The 26,770-nt window shown below is 41.3% G+C and overlaps 1 protein-coding gene across 1 annotated transcript in view; it reads right to left on the minus strand.

Moving 5' to 3' along the window:
• Positions 1-26,770, minus strand: part of dner (delta/notch-like EGF repeat containing) — a 357,439-nt gene that overhangs the window by 123,433 nt on the left and 207,236 nt on the right. Inside the window, exons 3-4 of the mRNA XM_072254507.1 lie at positions 12,812-12,912; positions 4,608-4,774 (exon numbers count right to left, since the gene is read on the minus strand). Of these exons, the coding sequence (XP_072110608.1) occupies positions 4,608-4,774; positions 12,812-12,912 (268 nt within the window). The remainder of the gene's footprint in view (positions 1-4,607; positions 4,775-12,811; positions 12,913-26,770) is intronic.

The following is a 26,770-nucleotide window of genomic DNA, read 5'->3' on the forward strand; positions in this document are numbered from 1 at the left end:
CTCAGTGTCTCCATGTCTCCATTCAATTTGACTGAGCTTTATACTTTCCCTGTTAATGCATTCTCTCAAAGGAACTGCCGACAGTTCAGGGAGATCATGGAACTTTCTGGGCCTTTCATAAACCATCCAAGCCTCAACTCCATTTTCTTGCTGGTTCCCATAAACCCTGATCTTCCCTTAGTCACAATTTGATCTCTCTGTTAAGGAATATTTGCAGCCCACAGACAGACAAAAAAATCTTGCTTGTTTCCATTATGGATGATTCCCTTAGAACAGGGCAAATAAAAGGAAAGATTTTCACTGAAGTGGGTGGCAGGGTGGTGATACGTCTTTACCAAAGGAGGTGTAAGGCGCTCATTCCCTCCACAAGCCTGCAGATCATCTTTCGGCAAGGTGTAGCACCTGTTTAGCTGCTCGATCAGAGTCGCGTGAAGCCATGGCAGCAGATGGTGGATGGTTGAATGAACAGCCAGTGCATATTACAAGTCCTGGTTATGCGACCACTGATGCCAGGCCGGCAATCTCTGAAAAGTATTAACAATGGCTGGGGGTTTTGAAAAGACATTGCCCAGAAGAAGGCAATGGCAAACCACTTCTGTAGAAAAATTTGCCAAGAATAATCATGGTCATGGAAAAGACCATGATCACCCACATCATACTGCATGGCACGTAACAAACAAGTGAGTCGGTGAAGATCTAGGACAGCAGAAAATCTAGTAGACCTTATAAAGTGTAGGACAGAAATTAAGAGGGAGATTAGGAAAGTAAAGAGAGTGTATGAAAAAATATTGACAAGTAATACCAAAGAAAATCCAGAAATGTTTCATGGGTACAGCTTTGGAAATGAAGAGATTGATGCTGATGTTTGAGTAACAATGAAAGCAGGTGAAATATTCGATGAGTTGAAGGTAGCATCAAGGGGGTTATTTTATTTAAAAACTGATAAAATGTCAGGCCTGGATGAAATATATCTAAACTTGTTAAAAGAAACCAAGGAATAAATCGCAGAAGCACTGACTACAATTTTGCAATGCCCTGAGAACAGGAGTGTTGCTGGAGGTGTGGAGAACAGTTACCCAAGGATCTGATAAGGAGCTGCATAGATGGCTGGTTCATATAGAAAAAGCCCATAGAAGAAGAGTGTATGGCAAAACGTTTGCAAGATTGGTTCTTTGACAGATTGCAAAGCAGAATAGATGACATTGTCAGGAAGGCCATGGTCAGTAGAAGTTCCATTGGGCTCTCTGGTCAATCCCTTGGTTTTAAATAGATGTAGATGCAGAAGGCATGATTAAAGTTTGTAGTGGATACAAATATTCCTTGTGAGAAAGAAAGGTTAAGCTGAGGAAGATATTCTGCTGATTGGGCAGAAGAAATGTAAATGGAATTTAGTCCAGAGAAGTGAGAGGTAACGCACCTGGAGAGGTGCAAACAAGGTTCATTCTGCCATGGAGCCATCTGAAGAAATGCAACAAGAGAAGAACATACATACTAAATACAATTGTATTCGGTGAGGTGCGGTCTATAGACATACGGTTAGGATTAATGACTGTGGGCATACTATTTTAGTGCCAGAAGTGTGGTGACTCTTGCAGTCTGTCCAGCACAATCCTTGCTAATTTGAATTGAAGCAAGCACTGCATTTTGTAACACCTGTGTAGTGCTTGTCTTATCTCATGTAGCTGGTCGCTACACCCTTTATGAGAAAATCTACTCACATAGTTCTACACTAGGTGCTCAATCAGCCACCAGAGGCTCTAGGTATTGACAAAAGGCGGGGAATGCACCGTAGAAAGCATTCTTCTAGGGTGCATCACAACCTGGTATGGAAGTTGTCCTGTCCAAGACCGGAATAAGCTACAGAAGATCGTGAACACAGCCCAGCATATCACACAATCCAATCTTCTGTCCTTGGACTCACTTTACACCGCACGCTGTCGGAGCAGTGCTGCCAGGATAATCAAGGACACGACCCACCCAGCCAACACACTTTTCGTCCCTCTGCCCTCCAGGAGAAGGCTCAGGAGCTTGAAGACTCGTACAGCCAGATTGGGAACAGCTTCTTTCCAACTGTGATAAGACTGCTGAACAGATCCTGACCCGAATCTGGGCCGTACCCTCCAAATATCCAGACCTACCTCTCTGTTTTTTGCACTACCTTACTTTCCCTTTTCTATTTTCTATTTATGATTTATAATTTAAATTTTTACTATTTACAATTGATTTGTACTCCAGGGAGCACGAAATGCAGAATCAAATATCGCTGCGATGATTGTATGCTCTAGTATCAGTTGTCTGGCAACAATAAAGTAAAGTAAATAGGAAACACACACTTCTGGAGGTAAGTTTGTTTATAAAAATAGCAATATATACAAAATATTTACATGAGTAAGAACAATTGAAAATTCTAACATTCTACCTTAGGTTCTCAATCTCAGACATCAGACATTCCTGAGAAATCCCTGGCCTGTCATGGAGAAGGGCCAATTGGAATGCTATTGAAAACATGGCCCATGCACTGAGAGCTCACAAAATCTCAACCACAACAGCAGGAAGAATGCTCCACCTCACAAGCCATGTGGCTTGCCCCCATTTGTGAAAGGGTCTGCAATAACTACATTGCCTTCATCAGTCACCTTGGAAACCAAATGAAAGCAATTCACCCTCGATCATAAGGGACTGCTGAAGAAAAACAAGACAGGGAAGATGCGGTTGTGCTCAAAGGGATGGGTGCAGGGGAGTTTTACCAAGATGCTGCAAAGAATGGAAAATTGTAGATTCATAGAGTAACATAGTATAAGAGCAGACCCTTCAGCCCAAATTATCTATGCTGACCAAGATTGCCAAATAAGCTAGTCCCATTTGCCTGTATTTGGCTCATATCCATGTGTTGGGCACGTGGCCAAGTGGTTAAGGCGTTCGTCTAGTGATCTGAAGGTCGTTAGTTCGAGCCTCAGCTGTGGCAGCATGTTTGTGTCCTTGTGCAAGACACTTAATCACACATTGCTGTAGTGTCTGTGCGAGGAGTGGCGCCCCACACAGACCTCCAATCTGCGCCTTGTAAGGCATTTCTTTCTAATCAGCACAAGAACAGCAGACTGCTTGACCTAATTCTGCATTGTAAGTTCCCCATGATTCAATTATTCTGAAACTATGCTTACTTGTCCGAGATTTCCTCATGAAGGAAAGCGTCCTTTTCGCACCCAACTTCTCAAGCCCTCTTCAAAATTCATCTGGTTTAATATGGCTGAATCTTATTCATCTAAACTCCAGAAATTTGGCTTAAACTGCAAAGAATTTTTTCTTCACACTGATCTAAGCTCTGATTTTAGCATTGTATTCTCACTGGATGAACTAAATGTTCATTGCATTCTAATTTATATTCTATATGGGCTACTACTTTCAAAATATACAATATATTTAACAACACTTTGAAGATTATCTTAGACCAATTCTCTTTCACAAGATGATACCATTTTGCCGGTACAGAACTTTTAGCAGAGGGTTCTCGATGGGAATTAATTATCTTGACGCAGTATCACAGCATGTGTGTGTTTTCTAGTTAATGTTATTAATATGCATCAAATTTCACTTCTTTGGAACAGAATTATTAACTTTTCTGAAAGCAATTACATTTATAAAACTAACAATATTAAAATGAATGCCATAGTGCAGAATATTCCACAGATCAAGCTATCTAGTTTAAAGATAAAAAGTTGAAGGTATTAACTCTCCTTATAATAAAGCCTCTGCAGCAATTTATTAGGAGCAAAAATAGCTGCTCCTTTTTAAATGCCAATCAGAGCCCAGAAAAGATAATCCCCGGGCAATGGCCTAATTACAACAGTGAGCTGGGGATGGGAAAATGACATTACTAAAACTAATTAATGTGGTTATTTAAAAATAATATTTAAAACATGGCCTTGCTGCACATTGCAATTATTCCGCGCTGTGCAATTTGGCAAGAATTATATCTGGAGGTAACGCACACCTCGAAGTTGACATGAAGCTTTGCGGAGCAGACTTGATGGGCAAAATTCTGCTCCTATATCTTATGAAAGACCTTAGCCTGAAACGTCAACTGTGTATCCCTCTCTATAGATGCTGCCTGACCTGCTGAGTTCCTACAGCATTTTGTGTGTTTTTCCCAAGATTTCTAGCATCTGCAGAATCTCTTTTGTTCATTGCTTACTTCCATCTCTGAACAGAAGGATTGAGTATGAATCTGAAGATTTGGGCACAATATCTAAACTGATGTTTCAATATTGTAAAGGGGGATTGCTACTTTGTCAGAGATGCCGTGCGTCAGATTTTAGAAACGTATAATTGTTATGGTGTAGAAGAAGGCTATTTGATCTGTTGAGTCTATACTTGTTCCTAGTAGAGCAACCTCCCTCCTTCTTGCCCACAACACAACAAGTTGTGTCCCTCAGGTACCGATTTCCTTTGAAAGAAACGACTGATGTCAGTTTCACTGTCCCTACAAGCAGTGATTAGCAGATCCTCACAACTCTTAGCGTTAAAAAAGTTTATGTTTGTCACACCCTAGGCACTCTCATTTAACGAAGGATAGAAATGGAAGGCAGACCAGTTTTAAATCACCTTACCAATAAAGTAGTTGCTGCCCATAGACATTATCTCCTCCAAAAGAACATATCCATCCACAGTGGGCAACGGTGAGATGATTTTTCCATTTGAAATATTGCATTGTTGAAATTCAGCTTCTGTGACTTCCCAAAATCCAACAGATGAAACTATCCCATTCAGTTTAATCCTGGAAGGTAAAATTGGATTGTAAGTGAGTTTAGTTAGTGACAAATACTTGACTGAAGAATTTACTTAAAAGGATGTTGCTTTGAAGAAATGCAGCTTTCATTTTACAGAACATTCTGCATCGCTTTTAAATGATCGTGAAAACTGAAGCCACACGACTGTAGACCCGGGAAACCACACACTGGAACCCTCTGTCAGTCCGAATAGAAATCCATGCTATTAAAAGAATCATAAATATTTAACCTTCCAGTTGAGTTAAAAAGACATCCCATACTCTTTGTATGAGAAAGATAGCACAGTCTCAAAACAGGATTCTGTGTATCTTTGGTCTAATGCCCTTTGTGGGGTCATTTCTAATATCACTGCTCTGATCTGCAGATTTTATGCTTTTTAAGCACAAAATAAAGACAGAAAGATTCACCATGTCAGCCGTGGGAAGAGGAACAGTTAACAATACTGTCAGAATAAGAATCAGGTTTATCGTCACTGGCTATATAATGTAAAATTTGGTATTTTGCAACATCAGTAGTGCAAAAACATAACATTACATTAAATTGCAAAATAAATAAATAGCCCAAAAAAGGCAATAATGAAGGAGTGTTTATGGCTGTGTCGACCATTCAGAGATCTGATGTTTTGGAATCTCTCCTGCCTTTTTCCCCATTGTTTTGTCCTTTGTTCACTCTTTATTGCCTATGTTGATTACCTGTCAGATCTCCAATTTTTTTTCCTATTTTTGATGCAAGGTCATTGACCTTAACAGATTGATATTAACAGAGAATCTTCCTTCACAAGTGCTGCCCGGTCTGATGAGTATTTGCATCATATTTCAGATTTACACCATTCAGGGTGTTTTTGTTTTGAACAATTAATAGAATTTGTTAAGTCACAGGGTTACAGCACTCCCATTCCCATCAAGGTGAGTCACAATGCAGAACATTATCCAGGAGGGTTCAGGGAAATCTACACAGATTAAATGTTTGGACCAGGTTATACTACATGGAATATAAAGGGATAAATGTGAGGGATCCAGTTTGGTGTAGGGGAAAAAACAGTAGGTTTAAGAGATTGAAAGGTGTTGCTGCTCAGGGCGACCTGGATGTTTTTAAACATGAATGAATGGAAAATAATGAGCAGATGCAGTAAGCAATCAGGAAAGCAAATGGCATTTAGACAGGCTGCATCATGGCCTGGAACGGAAACTGCAATGCGCAGAAACGTAGGAGGCTTCAGAGGTGGTGGGCTCAGACAACTCTATCATGGTACAGCTCTCACCACTACTGGGGATATTTAAAGAGTCAATGTCCCAGGAAGGTGACCTGCATTATTATGGACATTTGGGATATGCCTTCTTCTCACTGCTGCCATCGAGAAGGAGGTACAGGAGCCTGAACAGCTACACCTCAAGGTTCAACAACAGCTTCTTCCCCACTGCTGTCAGGTTCTTGAACTGACCTGTAAAACCATAATTCTATCATGGACTATATTTCTCCCAACTTACATTAATGTCATTATGTTTATTTTAGTTTTGTTTTGTCATGTAAGTTATGTTAATTCAAGTTTACATCATGTTTGTTCATCATGGACGTAAATAATGTACTTCTGCTGCAAAAAGCTGATTTTCATGGAATCTATACCCTGAGTATTTATTTCCATTACAATATAGTAAAGTTGAACTTGACTTTGGTATATTGGCCTTTATTTAAGAGAACCTGAGTGGAAAAAAGGAGTGATGTATGGGATTAATATTACTGAACCCTGGTGAGACAGCATCTGGAATAGTCCGTGTTCCCTCCTAACAAGACGCTGTGGTAGAGAGATTTCAATCAAGGTTGATTCTGGGGATGAACATTTATGAAGAGAATTAAGCACCAGGGGAGTTCTCCACTTAAGGTGTATGGTGCTGCTGAGTAGATTCAATACAATGATCAATATATCACTATATACTGAGGGAATAAAGAGATATGGGGTTAGTGCAGAACTAAACATAATGGATTAGCTAACTATCTTCAAGAGATGGTGTTTCAAAATGGAGGCATGCAACATTAAAGACCCTCACCAATCCTTGACGTTCCCTCTTCTCATTAGCACAGTAGCCTGAAATACCCTCATTCAACATTTTAAGTACAGCTTCCTTCCCTCCGCTTGATTACTGAATGGTCTGTGAACCCATAAACATTACGTTATTGTTCATCTTTTTTTTCCAGTATTTATCTATTTTCTGTTACCTGGTAATTCGCATGTCTCGCACTCTACTGCTGCTGCAAAGCACCAAATTTCACAATATATCTCAGTGATAATAAGCCTGATTCTGATTCTAATAACCTTGTTGACTGGTGGTGCAGGCAGAAGGATCCGGATGGCCTCCCCTGTTTCTACTTCACATTTTCTTCTTTAGTCATCCTTAACATAGTAAGAGTGCTCCTCAATGAAGAAATCTACTAATCCTCTGAGCTTCGACCAATTCTCAGCTTTCAACACAGCTCATTGACCATACTGGCCCAGAGCAGTGTAACCTCTGTTAGAAACTCCCCCACTCATCTGCCTGCAGTCGGGCGGGTGCACAACTGCAACAAGAAAATAACTATTTGGGACTAGAGCTGCTCAATTAGAATTTTGTGTAATGTAAGACATAAAATAAGAGGTAAAATAAATTATAAGTAAAATCATACAAAACGGCAAAAAGAGCTCCTCACAGGCAGGAGAAATATAAAGTACCAAAAAAAAAATCAAAACAGAAAATAATAGTCACAAAAGGAACCTGAAAGGGATGAAAAGAAGAGTGGTCAAACTTGGAGAGTATGACTCCAAGATATGGATAAGTAATATAGTACAGTTCACCACAGTACGTGTGCTTGCAACACTGTGTGTCCGACAGAGTGATCAGTAGCACTGGGGCTCCGCAGGGGACTGTCTTGTCTCCCTTTCTCTTCACCACTTGCACCTCGGACTTCAACTACTGCACAGAGTCTTGTCATCTTCAGAAGTTTTCTGATGACTCTGCCATAGTTGGATGCATCAGCAAGGGAGATGAGGCTGAGTACAGGGCTACGGTAGGAAATTTTGTCACATGGTGTGAGCAGAATTATCTGCAGCTTAATGTGAAAAAGACTAAGGAGCTGGTGGTAGACCTGAGGAGAGCTAAGGTACCGGTGACCCCTGTTTCCATCCAGGGGATTAGTGTGGACGTGGTGGAGGATTACAAATACCTGGGGATACGAATTGACAATAAACTGGACTGGTCAAAGAACACTGAGGCTGTCTACAAGAAGGGTCAAAGCCACCTCTATTTCCTGAGGATACTGAGGTCCTTTAACATCTGCCGGACGATGCTGAGGATGTTCTATGAGCCTATGGTGGCCAGTGCGATCATGTTTGCTGTTGTGTGCTGGGGCAGCAGGCTGAGGGTAGCTGACACCAACAGAATCAACAAACTCATTCGTAAGGCCAGTGATGTTGTGGGGATGGAACTGGACTCTCTGACGGTGGTGTCTGAAAAGAGGATGCTGTCCAAGTTGCATGCCATCTTGGACAATGTCTCCCATCCACTACATAATGTACTGGTTGGGCACAGGCGTACATTCAGCCAGAGACTCATTCCACCGAGATGCAACACAGAGCGTCATAGGAAGTCATTCCTGCCTGTGGCCATCAAGCTTTACAACTCCTCCCTTGGAGGGTCAGACACCCTGAGCCAATAGGCTGGTCCTGGACTTATTTCATAATTTACTGGCATAATTTACATATTACTATTTAACTATTTATGGTTTTTTAACTATTTAATTATTTATGGTGCAACTGTAACGAAAACCAATTTCCCCCGGGATCAATAAAGTATGACTATGACTATGACTATAAATGGAGGTTAAGCAATGGCAGGAATTTTGAATGATTACTTTTGTCAATATTTATGTTAAAGGAAGAGGAGAGAATCATAGCTATTCAAGGGAAGTTATATTGAACCAGGGGCAAGGCTTGCCAAAATCAAAATAAATTAAAGTAATATAGAAAATATTGGCACTGAAGACTGACAAATACACAACATCAAATGATTCATATCCCAGTTACTTAAAGGAAGTCAGTGGGAATACTGCTGACATCAACTATTATCATCTTCTGAAGATTGTAAGATTTGTTCCTTTAGGTTGGAAAACTGTTTATGTCACTTTGCATATTAAGGAAGGAGAGGAAGGGAATCAGGCAACTAAGAGACCATTTTGTCTATATCTGTTGGCAGGAAATTATTAGGATCCATATGTGACACTGCAAGCAGACTTTGAAAATTTTCAGTGGATCAGATTGTGTGAACATAGATTTGTGAAAGAAACATCTTGCATGATTATTCTAATTATAATTTGAAATGTGCATTAGCTATTGGATCAGAATCAGAATCAGGTTTATTATTAGTAATATATATTGTGAAAATTTACAGGACACAATTTACTTAATTGCACTCTCTGAAGAACTTCTGCAGAATTTGCAAATCTCTAGACTACTGTTCACTAGAGTAAGAACTTATCATGGTGCTAATAAGCTCAGAGATCTTTCTCTTCAATAAACTTTTCTGTAAAAAATGAGGACAAGGATGAAATAAGTTGAATAATTTGTGGACATAGAGTATACAAACTTATTTGGACATGGATGATACTATCAGAAAGCAAGCAACAAGCAAGTTTATTTGCATGGCCTTCTGTCCTCTTTTATCAAGCTCCCCCTTCTCCAGTCCTGTATCACTTTCACCAATCAACTTCCCAGCTCTTTGCTTCATCTCCTCCCCCTTCAGGTTTCACCTATCACCTGGTGTTCCTTTCTCCCCTACCCCTACCTTTTTAAATCTACTCTTCAGCATTTTTCCCAGCCCTACCGAAGGGTATGGGCCTGAAACATCGACTGTATTCTTTTCCATAGAAGCTGCCTGGACTACTGAGTTCCTCCTGCATTTTGTCTGTTGCTTAAGTTTATTTATAGAGCACTTTTCAAACCCAAGGCAGTTAAGATATGCCATTGAAAGGAGAAGTATTGTGTTTTATAACATTTATAATGTTTACCCAGATTTTGAAGATCTTAAAAGAATTTTAGCTCTGTAAGTCTTGACTAGGTTTAACTTTCCCCAATAGGTTTAACTGAACTCAGAGTAGAAGTTATAGTATAGCTCTATGAATATACTTCTGGGAACCAGACCAGGCTATGAGAGGATTTTTAAAAATATATTGAACAGAGTGATAAATGTAGTACAAGTTAAGTCATAAGGGGAATGATAGTGTGCAAGCAAATGGTGACTTGCTTAATGCCCTCAATACTTTACCAAGAACTGATCAGATAGATAGAACAACACTTCTGCTGATTGTGGAAGTGGAAATAAGGCACACTGTAAAATCTAAGCCTGGACTTTTCAGAAATGAAGTTCAGGAAGGGGAAGGAGGGCAAACATTTGCCACTACATTGAGGATTGGTGTTGGAGACGGCTTCTTTCGATTCCGGGACGTTAACATATCAGATGACCTGTCCTGGGCCTGGCACACAGATGTAATAATAAGAAAATCCAGCTGGTATCTTTACTTTCTTAGGAGTTTAGGGAGATCCAGATTGTCACTGAACACTCTATCAAACTTTTGCAGGTGTTCTGTTGACAGCATCTCCATCTGAAACGGCAATTCAATTGCACAGAAATGTAAGAGATTGCAGGAAATAGTGGACTCTGCCTTGAATATGAGGCGCATTCCTCCCCACTATCGATAGTATCTACAGGAAGCAACATCATCAAAAATCCCCACTTTCTGGACCATACCATTTTTTCTGAGAGTACCATTGGACAGGAGGTACAGAAGACTGAAGCCCCACACCACCAAGTTCAAGTTGCATCCCTTCAACCAAGCGCCTATCAGTCCTTGAGTCAGGGAACTCGGAGAAGCGATGTGGAGGATAGTAACATTGAAACAGCTAGCTGCTGGTCTCCCATTGTCTTGTTGCAGGAGTGACAACTCTCTGCCTTGCTAGTGAGGGAGAGTCTGTCTGAGACACCAAAGTGTGGGGATGGACTGCAGATTTTTGAAGAACTCTAGATCAAGGTCTCTTTCGGGGTTTTGGTATTGCTTGGATGGTGGGGGGGAGAGGGGTTTGGTGCTTTTACTGGTGCACGTCAGGGAGGGGGAGGGAAGGGTCGATGCTTTTACTGGTGCAAGTCAGGGAGGGGGAGAGGGGTTTGGTGCTTTTACTGGTACAAGTCAGGGAGGGGGAGAGGGGTTTGGTGCTTTTACTGGTACAAGTCAGGGAGGGAAGAGGGGTTTGGTGCTTTTACTGGTGCATGTCAGGGAGGGGGAGAGGGGTTTGGTGCTTTTACTGGTGCACGTCAGGGAGGGGGAGGGAAGGGTCAGTGCTTTTATTGATGCTTGTGTGTGGGAGGGGAGAGGGTGGCTTTGGGGATCTGATGTTTCTGTCATTCATTCTTTGGGGTTTTTTCTATTTTGTGGATGTTTGCAAAGAGTAAGAATTTTAGGTTGTATATTGTATACATTCTGTGATATTAAATTAAGCCATTGAAACTTTGAACTATGGAACTACTTGGATCTTGAACCAACCAACAAAACCCTCATAACTACTGCAGTTTAGCAACACCATGACCATTCTGATCACTTATCACTAAAATCAAATTTACTTTTTGTTCTAAATGTGTTTTTTTGACTTGTAAAAATGGTGTATAATTTATGTTTAATTTGTGCTTTTCTTGTGAATGCTGCTAATGTGATGTTATGTGTCTGTGCTGCTGTTGCAAATTTTTCCTTGTACTTGTTCATACTTGTACTTGAGAGCGTGTGCCCAAATTAACAATAATCTTCTAAAAACTTCTCTCTCATACCATGATAATTTTGAGCAGAGATTATCAGTGATTAATGAACGAGTAACAATAGTTATGGACTTTCTTAAGGGGAAAAGAATGTGTCTCGTTGCTTATTTATGTGTATTCATTATTCTATTCTTAATAAAAGTTTACTATTTTAGAAGTTTGAAATAAATGAAGCATTTTAGAAAACCTGTTCAAAAGTTACTAAAGTTTTAAAACGACAATTGAAAAATAACATAATTTCTAAACAGTATTGTCACTGTATCTCATAAATAACATAAGAAATATGAACATGAAAGGAAAATAAACACATTTTACTCTGTGAGACCTTTGTTGCTGCACTAACAATGACAAATAGTTTATATCTGGCTTGTATTTGGATGCTTTAGCAGTGATGCATATAGCACTAGTTTCAACAGTAAGTCTGCTCCTATAATTAGACTTGACCATGTTCATCATCGAAAACAGTGACTCACATGAATATTTATGGCAGTGCCAATCTACATACAGTATTTACCATTATTATTACTGAATATCCAGTGTTCACTCATAAATAACAGAAGGAAACCATAAACAGAGTGAAGCCAGTGCCAACTGGACCAAATGTTCACTATCCATATAATGATGTGTACACCAGGTATTTTCAAAATGTCTCATCCAATGTTACGTGTTCTTGCAACTGTCTAGCTGACATGAAATGCTTCCACGGAAAACACCTCACTGCTCCCAGTTTGTAAAATATCATTTGCTGCTTCATTTGGCAGCAAGGGTAATCATCATGTATCTTATTATTATGGGTGGGATTTAAAGAACCAAGGGGCAACATTACATGCCACATGGCAAAAAAAATTTGTGCATGTGCCATCTTGGGCATACATGCTGTAGCTTTGCCACCCCTGATATGACAATAAACCTGATTTTGACTTTAACATGTAGATGACAATAGGAATTAAAACTCCTATTTATTTAATGCTGGGATTATACTGAAATGCAGACTTAAGTGGCTAAAGGGACGCCTGATCTCCTATCTTGTTCTGTTCTTATGTTTCTCTTGTTGGTCATCTGATGTGAGTAAGACAACAAGTTGATCCATCGATGGCTTAGGCGTAGCCGAACAAAGACGCTGAAGAATAACTGTACTACACAAACTTGATCAGCCAAATGCATTTAATAAGAACTGAACAGAAATATCCTTACCTTACTGCACTCTCTTCAGGTATTTCAAGTAAAGACGGCTGACTGCAAATTGATTCATTGGAGCTTTTATTCCCGCAGAGAAAATTTGAAGCATTGATGATCTGATTGATAAAGAAAAGTTAAAATTGTTAAGCAGTGCCTTGAAGATATTTCTAGCTATGTAAATTTTAAAGCTAGTTGACAAATTGCACTATCAGACTAATCTGGTTAGTTCATCAGAGGCGCACAAGTCATCGAGATCAGCCCTTTGGCTCCGTGAGTTCACAGCAACTACCATGGACCCATTTACAGAACTGCACAAAAGCGTTAAACACCCTAGATTTTCTATATGGTTTCAGATGGTATGGCTTCCACAAAGTCCTGATCTCAACATCATCGAGGCAGTCTGGGATTATCTGAAGAGACAGAAGCAAGCAAGGCAACCAAAGTCTGCAGAAGAACCGTGGCAAGTTCTCCGAGATGCTTGGAGAATCTACCAGCCGATACTCTTTTCATAATACTGCACGACAGTGTACCTAAGATAATTGATGCAGTTTTAAAGGCAAAGGGTAGTCACACCAAATATTTATTTGATTTAGTTTTTTACTGTTTACTGCTCTTTTGTAGTATTTTGATATGTAGAAACTTTCAATTTCATTATTCTTGAAAGCATCTTCACTTTACAGATTTTTTTTACATGTGCCTTAGACATTTGCACAGTACCATACACTAATCTTCCACAAGTCCCATTTTATTCCATAGGACCATAAGAACATAAGACCATAAGACCATAAGACAAAGGAGCAGAAGTCAGCCATTCGGCCCATCGAGTCTGCTCCACCATTTTATCATGAGCTGATCCATTCTCCCATTTAGTCCCATTCCCCTGCCTTCACACCATAACCTTTGATGCCCCGGCTACTCAGATACCCATCAATCTCTGCCTTAAATACACCCAATGACTTGGCCTCCACTGCTGCCCGTGGCAACAAATTCCATAGATTCACCACCCTCTGAGTAAAAACATTTCTTCGCATTTCTGTTTTGAATGGGTGCCCTTCAATCCTTAAGTCATGCCCTCTCGTACTGGACTCCCCCATCATGGGAAACAACTTTGTCACATCCACTCTGTCCATGCCTTTCAACATTCAAAATTTTCTATGAGGTCTCCCCTCATTCTTCTAAACTCCAAGGAATACAGTCCAAGAGCCGACAAACATTCCTCATATGTTAACCCTCTCATTCCCGGAATCATTCTAGTGAATCTTCTCTGTACCCTCTCCAACATCAGCACATCCTTTCTTAAATAAGACCAAAACTGCCCACAGTACTCCAAGTGAGGTCTCACCAGTGCCTTATAGAGCCTCAACATCACATCCCTGCTCCTATACTCTATTCCTCTAGAAATGAATGCCAACATTGCATTTGCCTTCTTCACCACTGACTCAACCAGGGGGTTAACCTTAAGGGTATCCTGTATGAGGACTCCCAAGTCCCGTTGTATCTCAGAACTTTGAATTTTTTCCCCATTTAAATAATAGTCTGCCCGTTTATTTTTTCTGCCAAAGTGCATAACCATACACTTTCCAACATTGTATTTCATTTGCCACTTCTTTGCCCATTCTTCCAATCTATCCAAGTCTCTCTGCAGACTCTCTGTTTCCTCAGCACTACCGGCCCCTCCACCTATCTTCGTATCGTCAGCAAACTTAGCCACAAAGCCATCTATTCCATAATCCAAATCATTGATGTACAATGTAAAAAGAAACGGCCCCAACACGGACCCCTGTGGAATACCACTGGTAACCGGCAGCAACCAGAATAGGATCCCTTTATTCCCACTCTCTGTTTCCTGCCAATCAGCCAACGCTCTATCCACGTATGTAACTTTCCCGTAATTCCATGGGCTCTTATCTTGTTAAGTAGCCTCATGAGTGGCATCTTGTCAAAGGCCTTCTGAAAATCCAAATATACAACATCCACCGCATCTCCCTTGTCTAGCCTACTGGTAATTTCCTCAAAAAATTGTAATAGGTTTGTCAGGCAGGATTTTCCTTTAAGGAATCCATGCTGAGTTCTGCCTATCTTGTCATATGCCTCCAGGTACTTTGTAACCTCATCCTTGACAATCGACTCCAACAACTTCCCAACCACCGATGTCAAGCTAACAGGTCTATAATTTCCTTTATGCTTCCTTGCCGCCCTCTTAAATAGCGGAGTGACATTTGCAATCTTCCAGTCCTCTGGAACCATGCCAGAATCTATCGACTTTTAAAAGATCATCGCTAATGCCTCCACAATCTCCACAGCTACTTCCTTCAGACCACAAGGGTGCATTCCATCTGGTCCAGGAGATTTATCTACCTTTAGACTATTCAGCTTCCTGAGTACTTTCTCTGTCGTAATTGTGACTGTGCACACTTCTCTTCCCTGCCACCCTTGAGTGTCCGGTATGCTGCTGATGTTATCCTCGGTGAAGACTGATGCAAAATATTCATTCAGTTCCTCCGCCATCTCCTTATCTGCCATTACAATTTCTCCAGCATCATTTTCTATCGGTCCTATATCTATTCTCACCTGTCTTTTACTCTTTATATACTTGAAAAAGCTTTTAGTATCCTCTTTGATATTATTTGCTAGCTTCCTTTCATAGTTCATCTTTTCCCTCTTAATGTCCTTCTTAGTTTCCTTTTGTAAGCTTTTAAAAACTTCCCAATCCTCTGTCTTCCCACTAATTTTTGCTTCCTTGTATGCCCTCTCCTTTGCCTTAACTTTGGCTTTGACTTCTCTTGTCAACCACAGTTGCATCCTTTTTCCATTCGAAAATTTCTTCTTTTTTGGAATATAATATTCCTGCTACATCCCCAACATGCCCTTCCAAATTCTACTTCTCACATACACCGATAACAGTGGCCAGTTAACCTACCCGCTGGCACACCTTTGGAGTGTGGGGGATGACTGAAGCACCTGGAGGAAATCCGGGGAAGATGTGCAAACTCCGCCCAGGTTGTGCTCAGGATTGGGCCTGGATCAATGGTGAAACTGTACTAACTGCGCCACACAATCTTCAGGAAGATTCAGAAAACTCTGATGGTTGTCTGCTGTATAGTGTTCAGACTTGGCATGTGGCCAAGTGGTTAAGCTGTTCATCTAGTGATTTGAAGGTCGCTAGCTCGAGCCTTGGCTGAGGCAGCATGTGTGTCCTTGAGCAAGGCACTTAACCACACATTGCTCTGCGATGACACCGGTACCAAGCTGTATGGGTCCTAATGCCCTTCCCGTGGACAACATCGGTGCCGTGGAGAGCGGAGACTTGCAGCATGGGCAACTGCTGGTTTTCCATACAAGCTTGCCCAGGCCTGCGCCCTGGAAACCTTCCAAGGCGCAAATCCATGGTCTCACAAGACTAACGGATGCCTATATATATATATAAGTGTTCAGACCTTTCAAAAGTCCGGCAATGGATAAGCAGAAATTTCCTCCAGCTAATTACTGGAAATAACAAAGCTATTGGCCTGCTTTACAACGATGGGTGACCAATTGTCCTGTAGAGAACCATCAACTAGCTGCAGAGTGATCCTGGCATCTGCACCTAAGCACTGTAGTAAGGTTCTTCAATCTGCTCCAGGACACAAACACAGGGCCAGTCTGTAACCTATTGAGTCAAGGCAACAGATACACTTTGCATCTGGCCTTTGTACCTTTTTCTATTCATTGACAGCATACCACTAAGGCCAAATTCATATGAACAAGGCCATTGATCTTTATTCAATAGGAGAGTTTTGCCAATCTGAGACTCAAAGGATTCTGAAGATGTTTGAAAACTACAAAATCCCTTGTCAACAATATCTACGGAGGGAAATATTCTATCTGTTGCTATTTCTATCTTTACTATCGTTTTGTTATTTCTATCTTTAATATCTCTTTTATTCCTTTTCAGGGTTCTTTTGAAGACCCTGACCTGGAGTTACACGCTGACTTCAGTTCTTTGCGGGAATGGGACCCGCTCTCAGGGCCTCATGACCGGCCACTTCTCGATATGCCAAGTTCACGGCTTGGAAGACCAGCGTACCTTCAAGGTGCCGATTTTCGTGGATCTAGAGGCGGGTGGATTCGAGGTTGGTGCCGCCGTCACCTGATGTGTCATGGGAGTACACAGAAGGTCGAAAGCAGTGAGCTGGTTGCTGGCTGCGTGCCCAGAGACCCGAGTTCTTTTGGTACAGAGCTCAGAAAAAGCGATGCAACAGACTTCTAACATCATAAACCGGTAAGTTATTTTGTTATGTCTCCCCTCTCGCTATGAAATGGGGACATCTCTTTTTCCCTTATTAGGGAGAGAGAGAGAGAGAGAGAGAGAGAGAGAGAGTGTGTCTGTGGTATGTTGAATTCCTGGGCGAACGAGTAGTCTTTGGGGAACTGCAAGTCTGTGTCTTTATTGATGCTTCGCTGCACACTTGAGTGCATGGTGAAGAATGCTGATGCTTTTTTGCTGGTGGGAAGGGGGGACCTGGGGGGTGCTTTGGGATTCTAACATTTAACTGTCATTAATTCTTTGGGGCACTCTTCTGTTTTTGTGGATGTTTGCGAAGAAAAAGAATTTCAGGTGTATATTGCATACATTTCTCTGACATAAATGGACCTATTGAAACCTATTGAAAATAGTCAATGTTTCGGGCTTGGCCCAAAACAACAATTGTTTATGCTCCTCCATAGATTCTGCCTGACTTACTTAGTTCCTTCAGCATTTTGTATGTGTTGTTTACATTTATCCAAGCTTTTTATTGATTTTTATTAATTTCTCCGCATCTTAATGTTTCAAAAATTAACAGTGATTTAATATATTCGGTCATGTAGTGGTTAGCACAACGCTTTATAGTACAGGTGACCCGACTGCGTGGGTTTCCTCTGGGTAATCCGGTTCCCCCTCCACCAACCCCCCCCCCCCCCCCCAAGTCCAAAGATGTACCAGTTGGCAGGTTAATTGGTCAGTGTAAATTGTCCCTGATTTGACTGGGGTTAAATCAAGAGTTGTTGGGTGGCGTGGCTCAAAGGGCTGGAAGGGCCTACTTTGCGCTGTATCTCAATAAAAATAAAATATTTAAAGTTAATGTATAATTTAATGAATAATTATTAAAAAGCACTCAAATCAATTTCAACTCTTTGATGATTATGGCAGACTTATGACGGCACCAGATCATTCTGGGGAGATGGCTTAGGATGCACGATCGTAGTCTGCTCACTATATTTCATACTGCTCTACAACATAGAATGCTATTTGGGCCATTCAATCCATGTGGGTTCACAAAGCAATCTCAAACCACCACAATTTTTTTCTTGTGGACTACTGTCCCACTTGTGGCCAAGACCATTGCAAGAGTAGCCATTGAACCAGGGTCTTCGTTTCCAAGCCACTGCCTCTGTTTTCTCAGTATTATAGATAGACTTTTATTTGCACAGTTTGTCTTCTTTTGCAGATTGTTTATTTGTCAGTCTTTGTTTGTGTGTGGTTTTTCAGTGATTCTGTTGTATTTCTCTGTCCTACTGTGAATGCCTGCAAGAAATTGAATCCCAATTTCTCGGTGTATGGTGACTTTGATAATAAACGTACTTTGTAATAAATGTACTTTGAACTTTCCTCCCAATCTACTCTCTGTTGTAATGTGAACAACGTCACCAGAGAGACCGAAGCTAGTGGATACAGAGGTGTCTTATTCACCAAAAACAAGTAGCAGGCATCACATTGAGACACTTTCAGAGGAGCAGGTCTGTTCAATGCATTATTACGTGACATTTTATACGCTGAAGATCAAAGGTCAGTTCTGTGGTCACAATGCATCTACAATGCTTCCTTTGAATTACAAATGATCTTCACTCTTCCTTTTTTGCGCCCACACTCCAGACGCCCAAAATGAATGTTAATCAGCATTTCTGATTTTTCAATTAACTGCTGTCCATAGCTCCAGGACACAGGGCTGCATTTTAAGTTTAACCTATAATCCATGTTTAGCTCTAAAGATTGGTTGCTGAAGTTAGTTGCTGAAGTTAATGTTTGCTATTTACCCTAATTAACAACAAAATTATTGACAACTATTTGTACACCACACCAAATTTGCATTCTTCCATTGTCAAATTCCACCTGCACCTGACCTGATCTGATGTTGAAACCAATAGCATATTTGCTACTTCCTGTCTTGACTAATACATTGCTCTCCTGACAGACTTCCTGCAGTATATCAAATGTAAGTACTTGTATGGACTGTATATGATACCTGGCTTTTGAGATATCGTTAATACTGGTCACTTCCATTAACTGAGAGTTTATAATCTTCAAACTGCAGAATACTCTACCTTTGTGAGTTGCCTTTGTAAGCAGAAGAATGAAAGAGGTCACAGACACTGCATTTCATCTTGCACCTGCCATAGATATTTAAAAGTTTGCTGCCCATAATGCTTTCGCCTATAATAAATATTCATCAACACATTTGCCTTAATTTATAAATTTCCTTGATCTAAAATTCTTCCAAGACCTGAACCTATTTTGAAATCTCCTCCAGCTTTATAGTCCTCAAATTTCTGCTCTCCTCAAATGACAGGCTCTTGCTCACACACACTTTTCAGCTTTCCACCGTGAGCCGTGTCCCCAAACGATAAGATCTCAAACTACATTAAAAAAAACCTTCCGCGCTCTCTCAAATTTATTTGATCAACTTTTTTTACCAGTCTATTGTGGCTTTGTTTCATTAATAAATGTCCTGTGAGGCATTAAGATGTTCCCCTGCATTAAAAACAATCTATAAAAGCCTGTTGTGGAGATGGGCAGCTTGCAAAAAAATTTGTAGACTTCACAATAAGAAAATGGATCCTCCATTCTTGAATATGTTAAAATTTCTCACATGTCTGTCTGCAACCCAATCACAAATATGGCCAGCTGTGCCTGATATTGTGATAAGGGCGGACCTTAACGTTCTTGTTTTCAAAGAGCCATGGCATTGCAAGTGCCATGGCCACAATCAATTCAATATTCAACTCAGGTACGTGAGAATTGCCAAATAACCATCTGAAGGTGGTGAACTACCTAAGGAATGGATCTGTCAAATTTCGCAGAACCAAGGAAAACTCAAAACCATAAGTTGAGCATGCAGAGCTCTGACAAAAGCCAATTTTTTTCCCAAAGGCAAAGCACGCCCGAGGCAGAATCAAAAATGTATACTGCGATATGACATTTGTTCGAGCTTAATTGCCATTCAACAATACATATGTATACGGCTGAACAATACAGCATTCCTCTGACGCCAAGAAGCAAAACACATTACCAACAGTCACACACAGTACATAGCACATAGAGTCACGATTGCACAAAATCAGACAGTCTGAAAGAAGTAATGTCACCCAAGTCCCTGGGTGGCATGGCCTGAAGATTGATGGTGCAGGGGATGTTGTCCTGGAGCCACGTTGCTGCAAGGACAAGCGCACAGCAGTTCCCCGTCATGCGAGAATGCAGCCGCAGACGAACACAATCCAGCCTGTCTTCCCAGGAGTGAACACTGGAGGGCAGCACCAAGGAGAGGAGACACGCAGTATATTCAGTACTCTGAGGAACCATGGAGATTTCAAGAATATAATAATGCCCAGGGAGTTTATCTTATTCCTCTGTGTCTCCTGACTAAAGAAACAAGGTCCTCTTGGTTCTTGGTCTGATCACCTGGCTGTACTTTTACTTCCTGAGTATAGGCAGAGACTGAAGACTGCAGCACTAGTAGTGAGGACCAAGAAGGTACGGACAAGGGAAGCACAGGAGTGCTTACGGGACTGCTTTGAATCGGTGGTCTGGACCGTATTCAGGGATTCATCTTTAAATCTGGATGTGTTGCTACCGACTTCATTAAATCCTGTGTGGATGAATGTGCCTATGAAAACTTGCTGTATATTCCCAAACCAAAAGCCGTCGATGTACCAGGAGGCTCTTCTTCTGATGAGGGCTAGATCTGTGGTATTTAAGTCTCGTGACCCAGGTTTGTACAAGAAAACCAGGTATGACATGCGGAGGGCTATTTCCAGACAGAAGAAACAATTCCAAGTGAGGTTGGAGGTGACATCGGATGCATATTAACTCTGGCAGGGTTTGCAGGACATTACTCCCTACAAAGCAAAACTCAATAGCATGAAAGGCAGTGATGCTCCACTAGCAGACGAGCTCAATGCCTATTGTGCCCGCTTTGAAAGGGAGAATATAACTACAGATGTGAAGATCCCTGATGCACCCTGTGATCTCTGACTCAGAGGCCGATGTCAGACTGTCTTTCAGAAGGGTGAATCCTCGCAAGGCAGCAGACCCCAAAGGAGTACCTGGTAAGGCTCCTAAAACTTGTGCAACCAACTGGCGGGTGTATTCAAGGACAGTTTCAACATCTCATTGCTACGATCAGTAGTTCCCACCTGCTTCAAAAGGGATACAGTTACATCTGTGCCCAAGAAGAGCAGTGTGAGCTGATTAATGACTATTGTCCGGTAGCACTCACATCTAAGGTGATGAAACACTTTGAGGGGTTGGTGTTGGCCAGAATCAACTACTGCCTCAGCAAGGATCTGTTGCAATTTGCCTCTTGCCACAATAGGTCAACGGCTCTTCACATGGCCTTAGATCGCCCGGGCAACACAAACACCTATGTCAGGATGCTGTTTGTTGACTATAGCTCAGTGTTGAACCCTATCATTCCTACAGTCCTGATCGATAAGCTATGGGACCTGGGCCTCTGTAGCTCCCTCTGCAATTGGATCCTTGACTTCCTAACCCAGAGCACCACAATCTGTGTGGACTGGTGATAACATCTCCTCCTCGCTGACGATCAACACTGGCACACCTCAGGGGTGTGTGCTTAGCCCACTGCTCTACTCTCTCAGTACCCTTCACTGTGTGGCTAGGCATAGCTCAAATGCCAGCTATAAATTTGTTGACGAAGCAACCATTGTTGGCAGAATCTCAGATGGTGACGAGAGGGCGTACAGGAGCAAGATATACCAGCTGGCTGAGTGGTGTCGCAGCAATAACCTCACACTCAACATCAGTAAGACCAAAGAACTGACTGTGGACTTCAGAAAGGGTAGAACGACGAAGCATGAACCAATCCTTGTAGAGGGATCAGAAGTAGAGGGAGTGAGCAATTTAAAATTCCTGGGTCTCAGTATGTCTGAGGATCTAAGCTGGTCCCACCCAAGATATTGACACTGCTATAACGAAGGCAAGACAGCAGCTATATTTCATTAAGGAGTTTGAGGAGATTTGATTTGTCACCTAAAATTTCTACAGATGTACTGTAGAAAGCATTCCAATAGGCTGCATCACTGTCTGGTATGGGTGGGTGGGGTGGGGGCTATTGCACAGGACTGAAAGAAGCTACATAAAGTTGTAAAATTCATCAGCTCCATCTTGGGTACTAGCCTCTATGGTATCCGAGACATTTTCAAGGAGTGGTGCCCCAGAAAGGCGACATCCATCATCAAGGACCCCCATCACCCAGGGCATGCCCTTTTCTCATTGCTACCATCAGGAAAGAGGTACAGAAGCCTGAAGGCACACACTCAACGATTCAGGAACAGCTTCCCCTCTGCCGTATGCTTCCTAAATGGACATTGAAAACATGAACACTACCTCACTTTTATTATTTCTGTTTGGCACTATATTTAATTTAGCTATGTATATGTATATATACTTACTGTAGTTCATTTACTTTTTTCTATATTATCACATTTCATTGTGTTGCTGCCACTAAGGTAACACATTTCACGACATATGCCAGTGATATTATACCTGATCCTGATTCAGCAGCGAATGGGTTAACAAGCAATTAGTGCAAGAATTTCTTCTCTATCCAAGCAGCTAAATTTGTTGATTTTTAAGCAAATATCTTCAGTGGATAATGAAACACCTGATAAACCCTCTATCCATTTAATGGAGGTTGCCAAAAGCTTATCATTTGGAAATGTGCTTCATTAACACTCCAAGGTAAGCAACCTTCACGACTGGAGTAATCTGCACAGCATTCCACCAGGCAGCCCAGATGATGTATTGCTCTATCTCTGTACATTCACAACTATATTTGAGGATGCAATTGTCAATGCGACACACCACTGGAAACATCAGATACACATGGCATACTGAAACAGATGTTTCAATCCAATTTCTCGGTATGTTTCCCTAGATAGTCATACACTAATTAGCGTTGCACAACAAAATATATCTTCAAGCAACGCAGACAGTAACTGAGGATCACAAGTATGGGGTAAAAATCAAAGTAAATGGATTACAAAGTAACTAATTTCAGTATTTGTTAACAATACATGACCATCACTAGAAAGTCTGGTATTGTTGCCATTTTTGACTCAAACATGTTGCTGTACATCAGGAACCATATTATTAGGCAGATTGGCTAAGGGCCACAAATTTCCTTCCCTAAGGGATTTTAGTAAGCCCTTGTGTTTTTAATAGTCTGGTAATTTTATGGTCACTAATTCTGATAGTAGCTCTATTCATTTTATTTTTTTTTAATTCCAGTAATTAAATTCCCCAGCTGCCCTGGTGGGATTTGAACTCACACTACACTATTCAAGGTTCTGGACATGAAACAAGAACACCTAGTCCCTCAAGTTGTCCTGCCATTCAATGATTGAACTATGCTTCTCTCAACTCATCTTCTGTACTGGTTCCCTATAACCCTCAACCCCTCAAATCTTTCAACTATCTATCTCCACCTTAAATCTATCTAATGATTTGTCCTCCATCAAATCCAGCTGCAGAAAATTCCAGAGGTTCTGAGGGAAACAACTCGGCTTTAAGTGACTGGTACCTTACTTTGTAACTATGGCTCCTTGGTCATAGCTCTCCCACTACTGAGAACATCTACCTTATCGTGTCTCTTTAGGATCTTTATAAACTATTCTGCTGATGCTGGAAATCCAAGCAACACACCTTTCTGCCTTAAACATCAACAGTACTTTTTTCCATAGATGTTGCCTGCCCTGCTGAGTTCCTCCAGTATTTTGTGTGTGTTGTTCTTTAGGATCTTATACGCTTAAATAAGGTCCCTCCTGACTTTGAACATTTCCAAGAAAGCAATAACTGCAAGTCTACCTTTCTTTTAAATGGATGAGCATTGGCTGTGGGCTGCTTTTTTTCAGTTTCATGCTGTTAGAGACATCTACAGTAGGGATCACTGAAATTCTCAGTATTAAAACATGAATCTCTTTGGGGTAGCATGGTAGGATAGCAGTTAATGTGACACTATTACAGTGCTAGTACCAAGGGCTCTATTCCACCGTTGTCTGTAGGATTTTGTACGTTCTCCCTGTGACTGCATGTGTTTCCTCGAGGTGCACAGGCTTCCTCCCACGTTCCAAAGATGTACGGGTCATATGCGTGTAATTGGGAAGGAAGGAAAGAAGAAAGGTAGTGGTGACGGATTGTCCCTCTGAAAGTATTGTATGGCTTTCTGTACCTAGAAGACAAAATTGTAATCTGTAGTAGTATAATGGTCTCTTACTAGCATAATGCACTGTTGCTATGAGGGCTTATTGGTATTGGTATCAGTATTGGTAGTGGATTAGTATCGGTATTGGTATTGATATTGGTATTGGTATTGGTATCAGTATTGGTATTGGTATCAGTATTTTTTATCAGTATCAGTATTGGTATTGGTATCAGTATCAGTATTGGTATTGGTATCAGTATTTGTATTGGTATTGGTATTGGTAGTGGATTAGTATCGGTATTGGTATCAGTATCACAGTATTGGTATCGGTAATGGGATTGGTATTGGTATCAGTATTGGTATTGGCATCAGTATTGGTATCGGTATTGGTATCAGTATCGGTATCAGTATTGGTATTGGTATCAGTATCGGTATCAGTATTGGTATTGGTATTGGCATCAGTATTGGTATTGGTATCAGTATCGGTATCAGTATTGGTATTGGTATTGGCATCAGTATTGGTATTGGTATCAGTATCGGTATCAGTATTGGTATTGGTATTGGCATCAGTATTGGTATCGGTATCAGTATTGGTATCAGTATCAGTATTGGTAGTGGTATTGGTATCAGCATCGATATCAGTATTGGTATTGGTATCAGTATTGGTACGGATATTGTAATCAGTATTGGCATTGGTATTGCTTCATTATTGTCAATGTTCCAAGATACAGTGAAAAGCTTGTCTCACAAGCTGCCTTTGCAGGTCACGTTGTTACCTGGTGCGTTGAGGTAGAATAAGGTAAAACAATAACAATGGATAAGTGTAAAAGCTGCCGGAAGAAGTGCAGTGCAGGTAAATGGTACAATGCAAGATCATAATGAGGTAGATTGTGAGGTTCAGAGTCCCTTATTGTACAGAAGGTCCATTCAAGAGTCTGATAACAGTGGGCTAGAAGCTGTCCTTGACCTTGGTGGTACGTGCTTTCTGGCTTTTATATCTTCTGATTGATGGGAAAAAGATGAGAGAGAACGTCTGGAGTGGGTGGGGTCTTTGATTACTCTGGCTGCTTTACTGAGGAAGTGTGGACTATAGACAGAGGGGAGGCTGATTCCTGTGATGTGTCCACACCCCTGCAATTTCCTCCAGTCACATGTCGAGCAGTTGCCTTAAGTTCTGCATCTTAATATTTAGAGAGCAGGGCATAATCTCTTATTATTAAGATGTAGAATTACTTAACTGATCATCTGTCTGTAAAGTCTCCAGTGCTTCTCAGTCAGCATGAGGCATTGTACATGTGATAGCCCGTAATGCATAGTTTACGCTTTGAGGGCACCATGGAATATTGATGCCGATGGGCCCTCAAGGGCACATGCACATTAGCACACCATGTCCGCTCACTCTCTGGCTCACAGCCTTGGGAAAAGACCTTGCAGCCTGTGCCAGCACTTGTTCTTGTCATCACACCTCCACTTGATGGTCATTCACAACTTAAGCAACATCTGAGAAAGAAGTGAAGCACTTACCACACCTTTGCATTCACAGGTGCACAAAATTTAAAAAAAGATTTAACAACTCCACTGATTTTCAGAGTGTGCATTCCTTTGGAAATGAATAACTTCCCTGACTTGTGAGGAAAGTGCTCCCCACTGGAACCCCTCCTCACATTCAAAGAAGCTGCAGTAGAGTGTCAGGTTGTACATTTGGGAAGGCAGGGGACAAGCTCAGCAACATATCTAGGCGTTGCTAAGTGTACTCAATCCGATCAATGCCTTTCCTAATGCTCCATGTGCTTCCTGAGGAAAATTTAAAGAGAGACAAAGAAGCTGATAGAAATCTGTGACCCCAATGTAACAAAAACTAATCAATTATGCATGCTGACCTACAATGGCAATAAAGAAAAAAAAATTAAAATGCAGCACAGAATACGCCCTTCTGGCTCTTCAAACCGCACCACCCAGATTTAACCCTAGCCTAATCACAGGACAATTTACAATGACCAATTAACCTACCGACTGTTACGTCTTTGGACTGTGAGAGGAAACGGGAACACCCGAAGGAAACCCATGTGGTCTTGGGGAGAACGTACAAACTCCTCACAGGGAGTAGCCACTTCCCTTCCTCATCAGTAACAATCTCCAACTTAGCAACTCTTAAAAATCCAAACAAGAGGAATTCTGCAGATGCTGGAAATTCAAGCAACACACATCAGAGTTGCTGGTGAATGCAGCAGGCCAGGCAGCATCTCTAGGAAGAGGTACAGTCGACGTTTCAGGCCGAGACCCTTCGTCAGGATGTGTCCTGACGAAGGGTCTCGGCCTGAAACGTCGACTGTACCTCTTCCTAGAGATGCTGCTTGGCCTGCTGCGTTCACCAGCAACTTTGATGTGTGTTGCGTAACTCTTAAAAATCCTTGTCTTCCAGATCTTGCCTTTATCGTCCCATTTTTCATAGACAGGTGTTAAGACCATAAGATGTAGGAGCAGAATCGAACCATTCAGCCCATCATCTCTACCT

This window comes from Mobula birostris, chromosome 4, assembly GCF_030028105.1.
Source record: "Mobula birostris isolate sMobBir1 chromosome 4, sMobBir1.hap1, whole genome shotgun sequence".
Lineage (NCBI taxonomy): Eukaryota > Metazoa > Chordata > Chondrichthyes > Myliobatiformes > Myliobatidae > Mobula > Mobula birostris.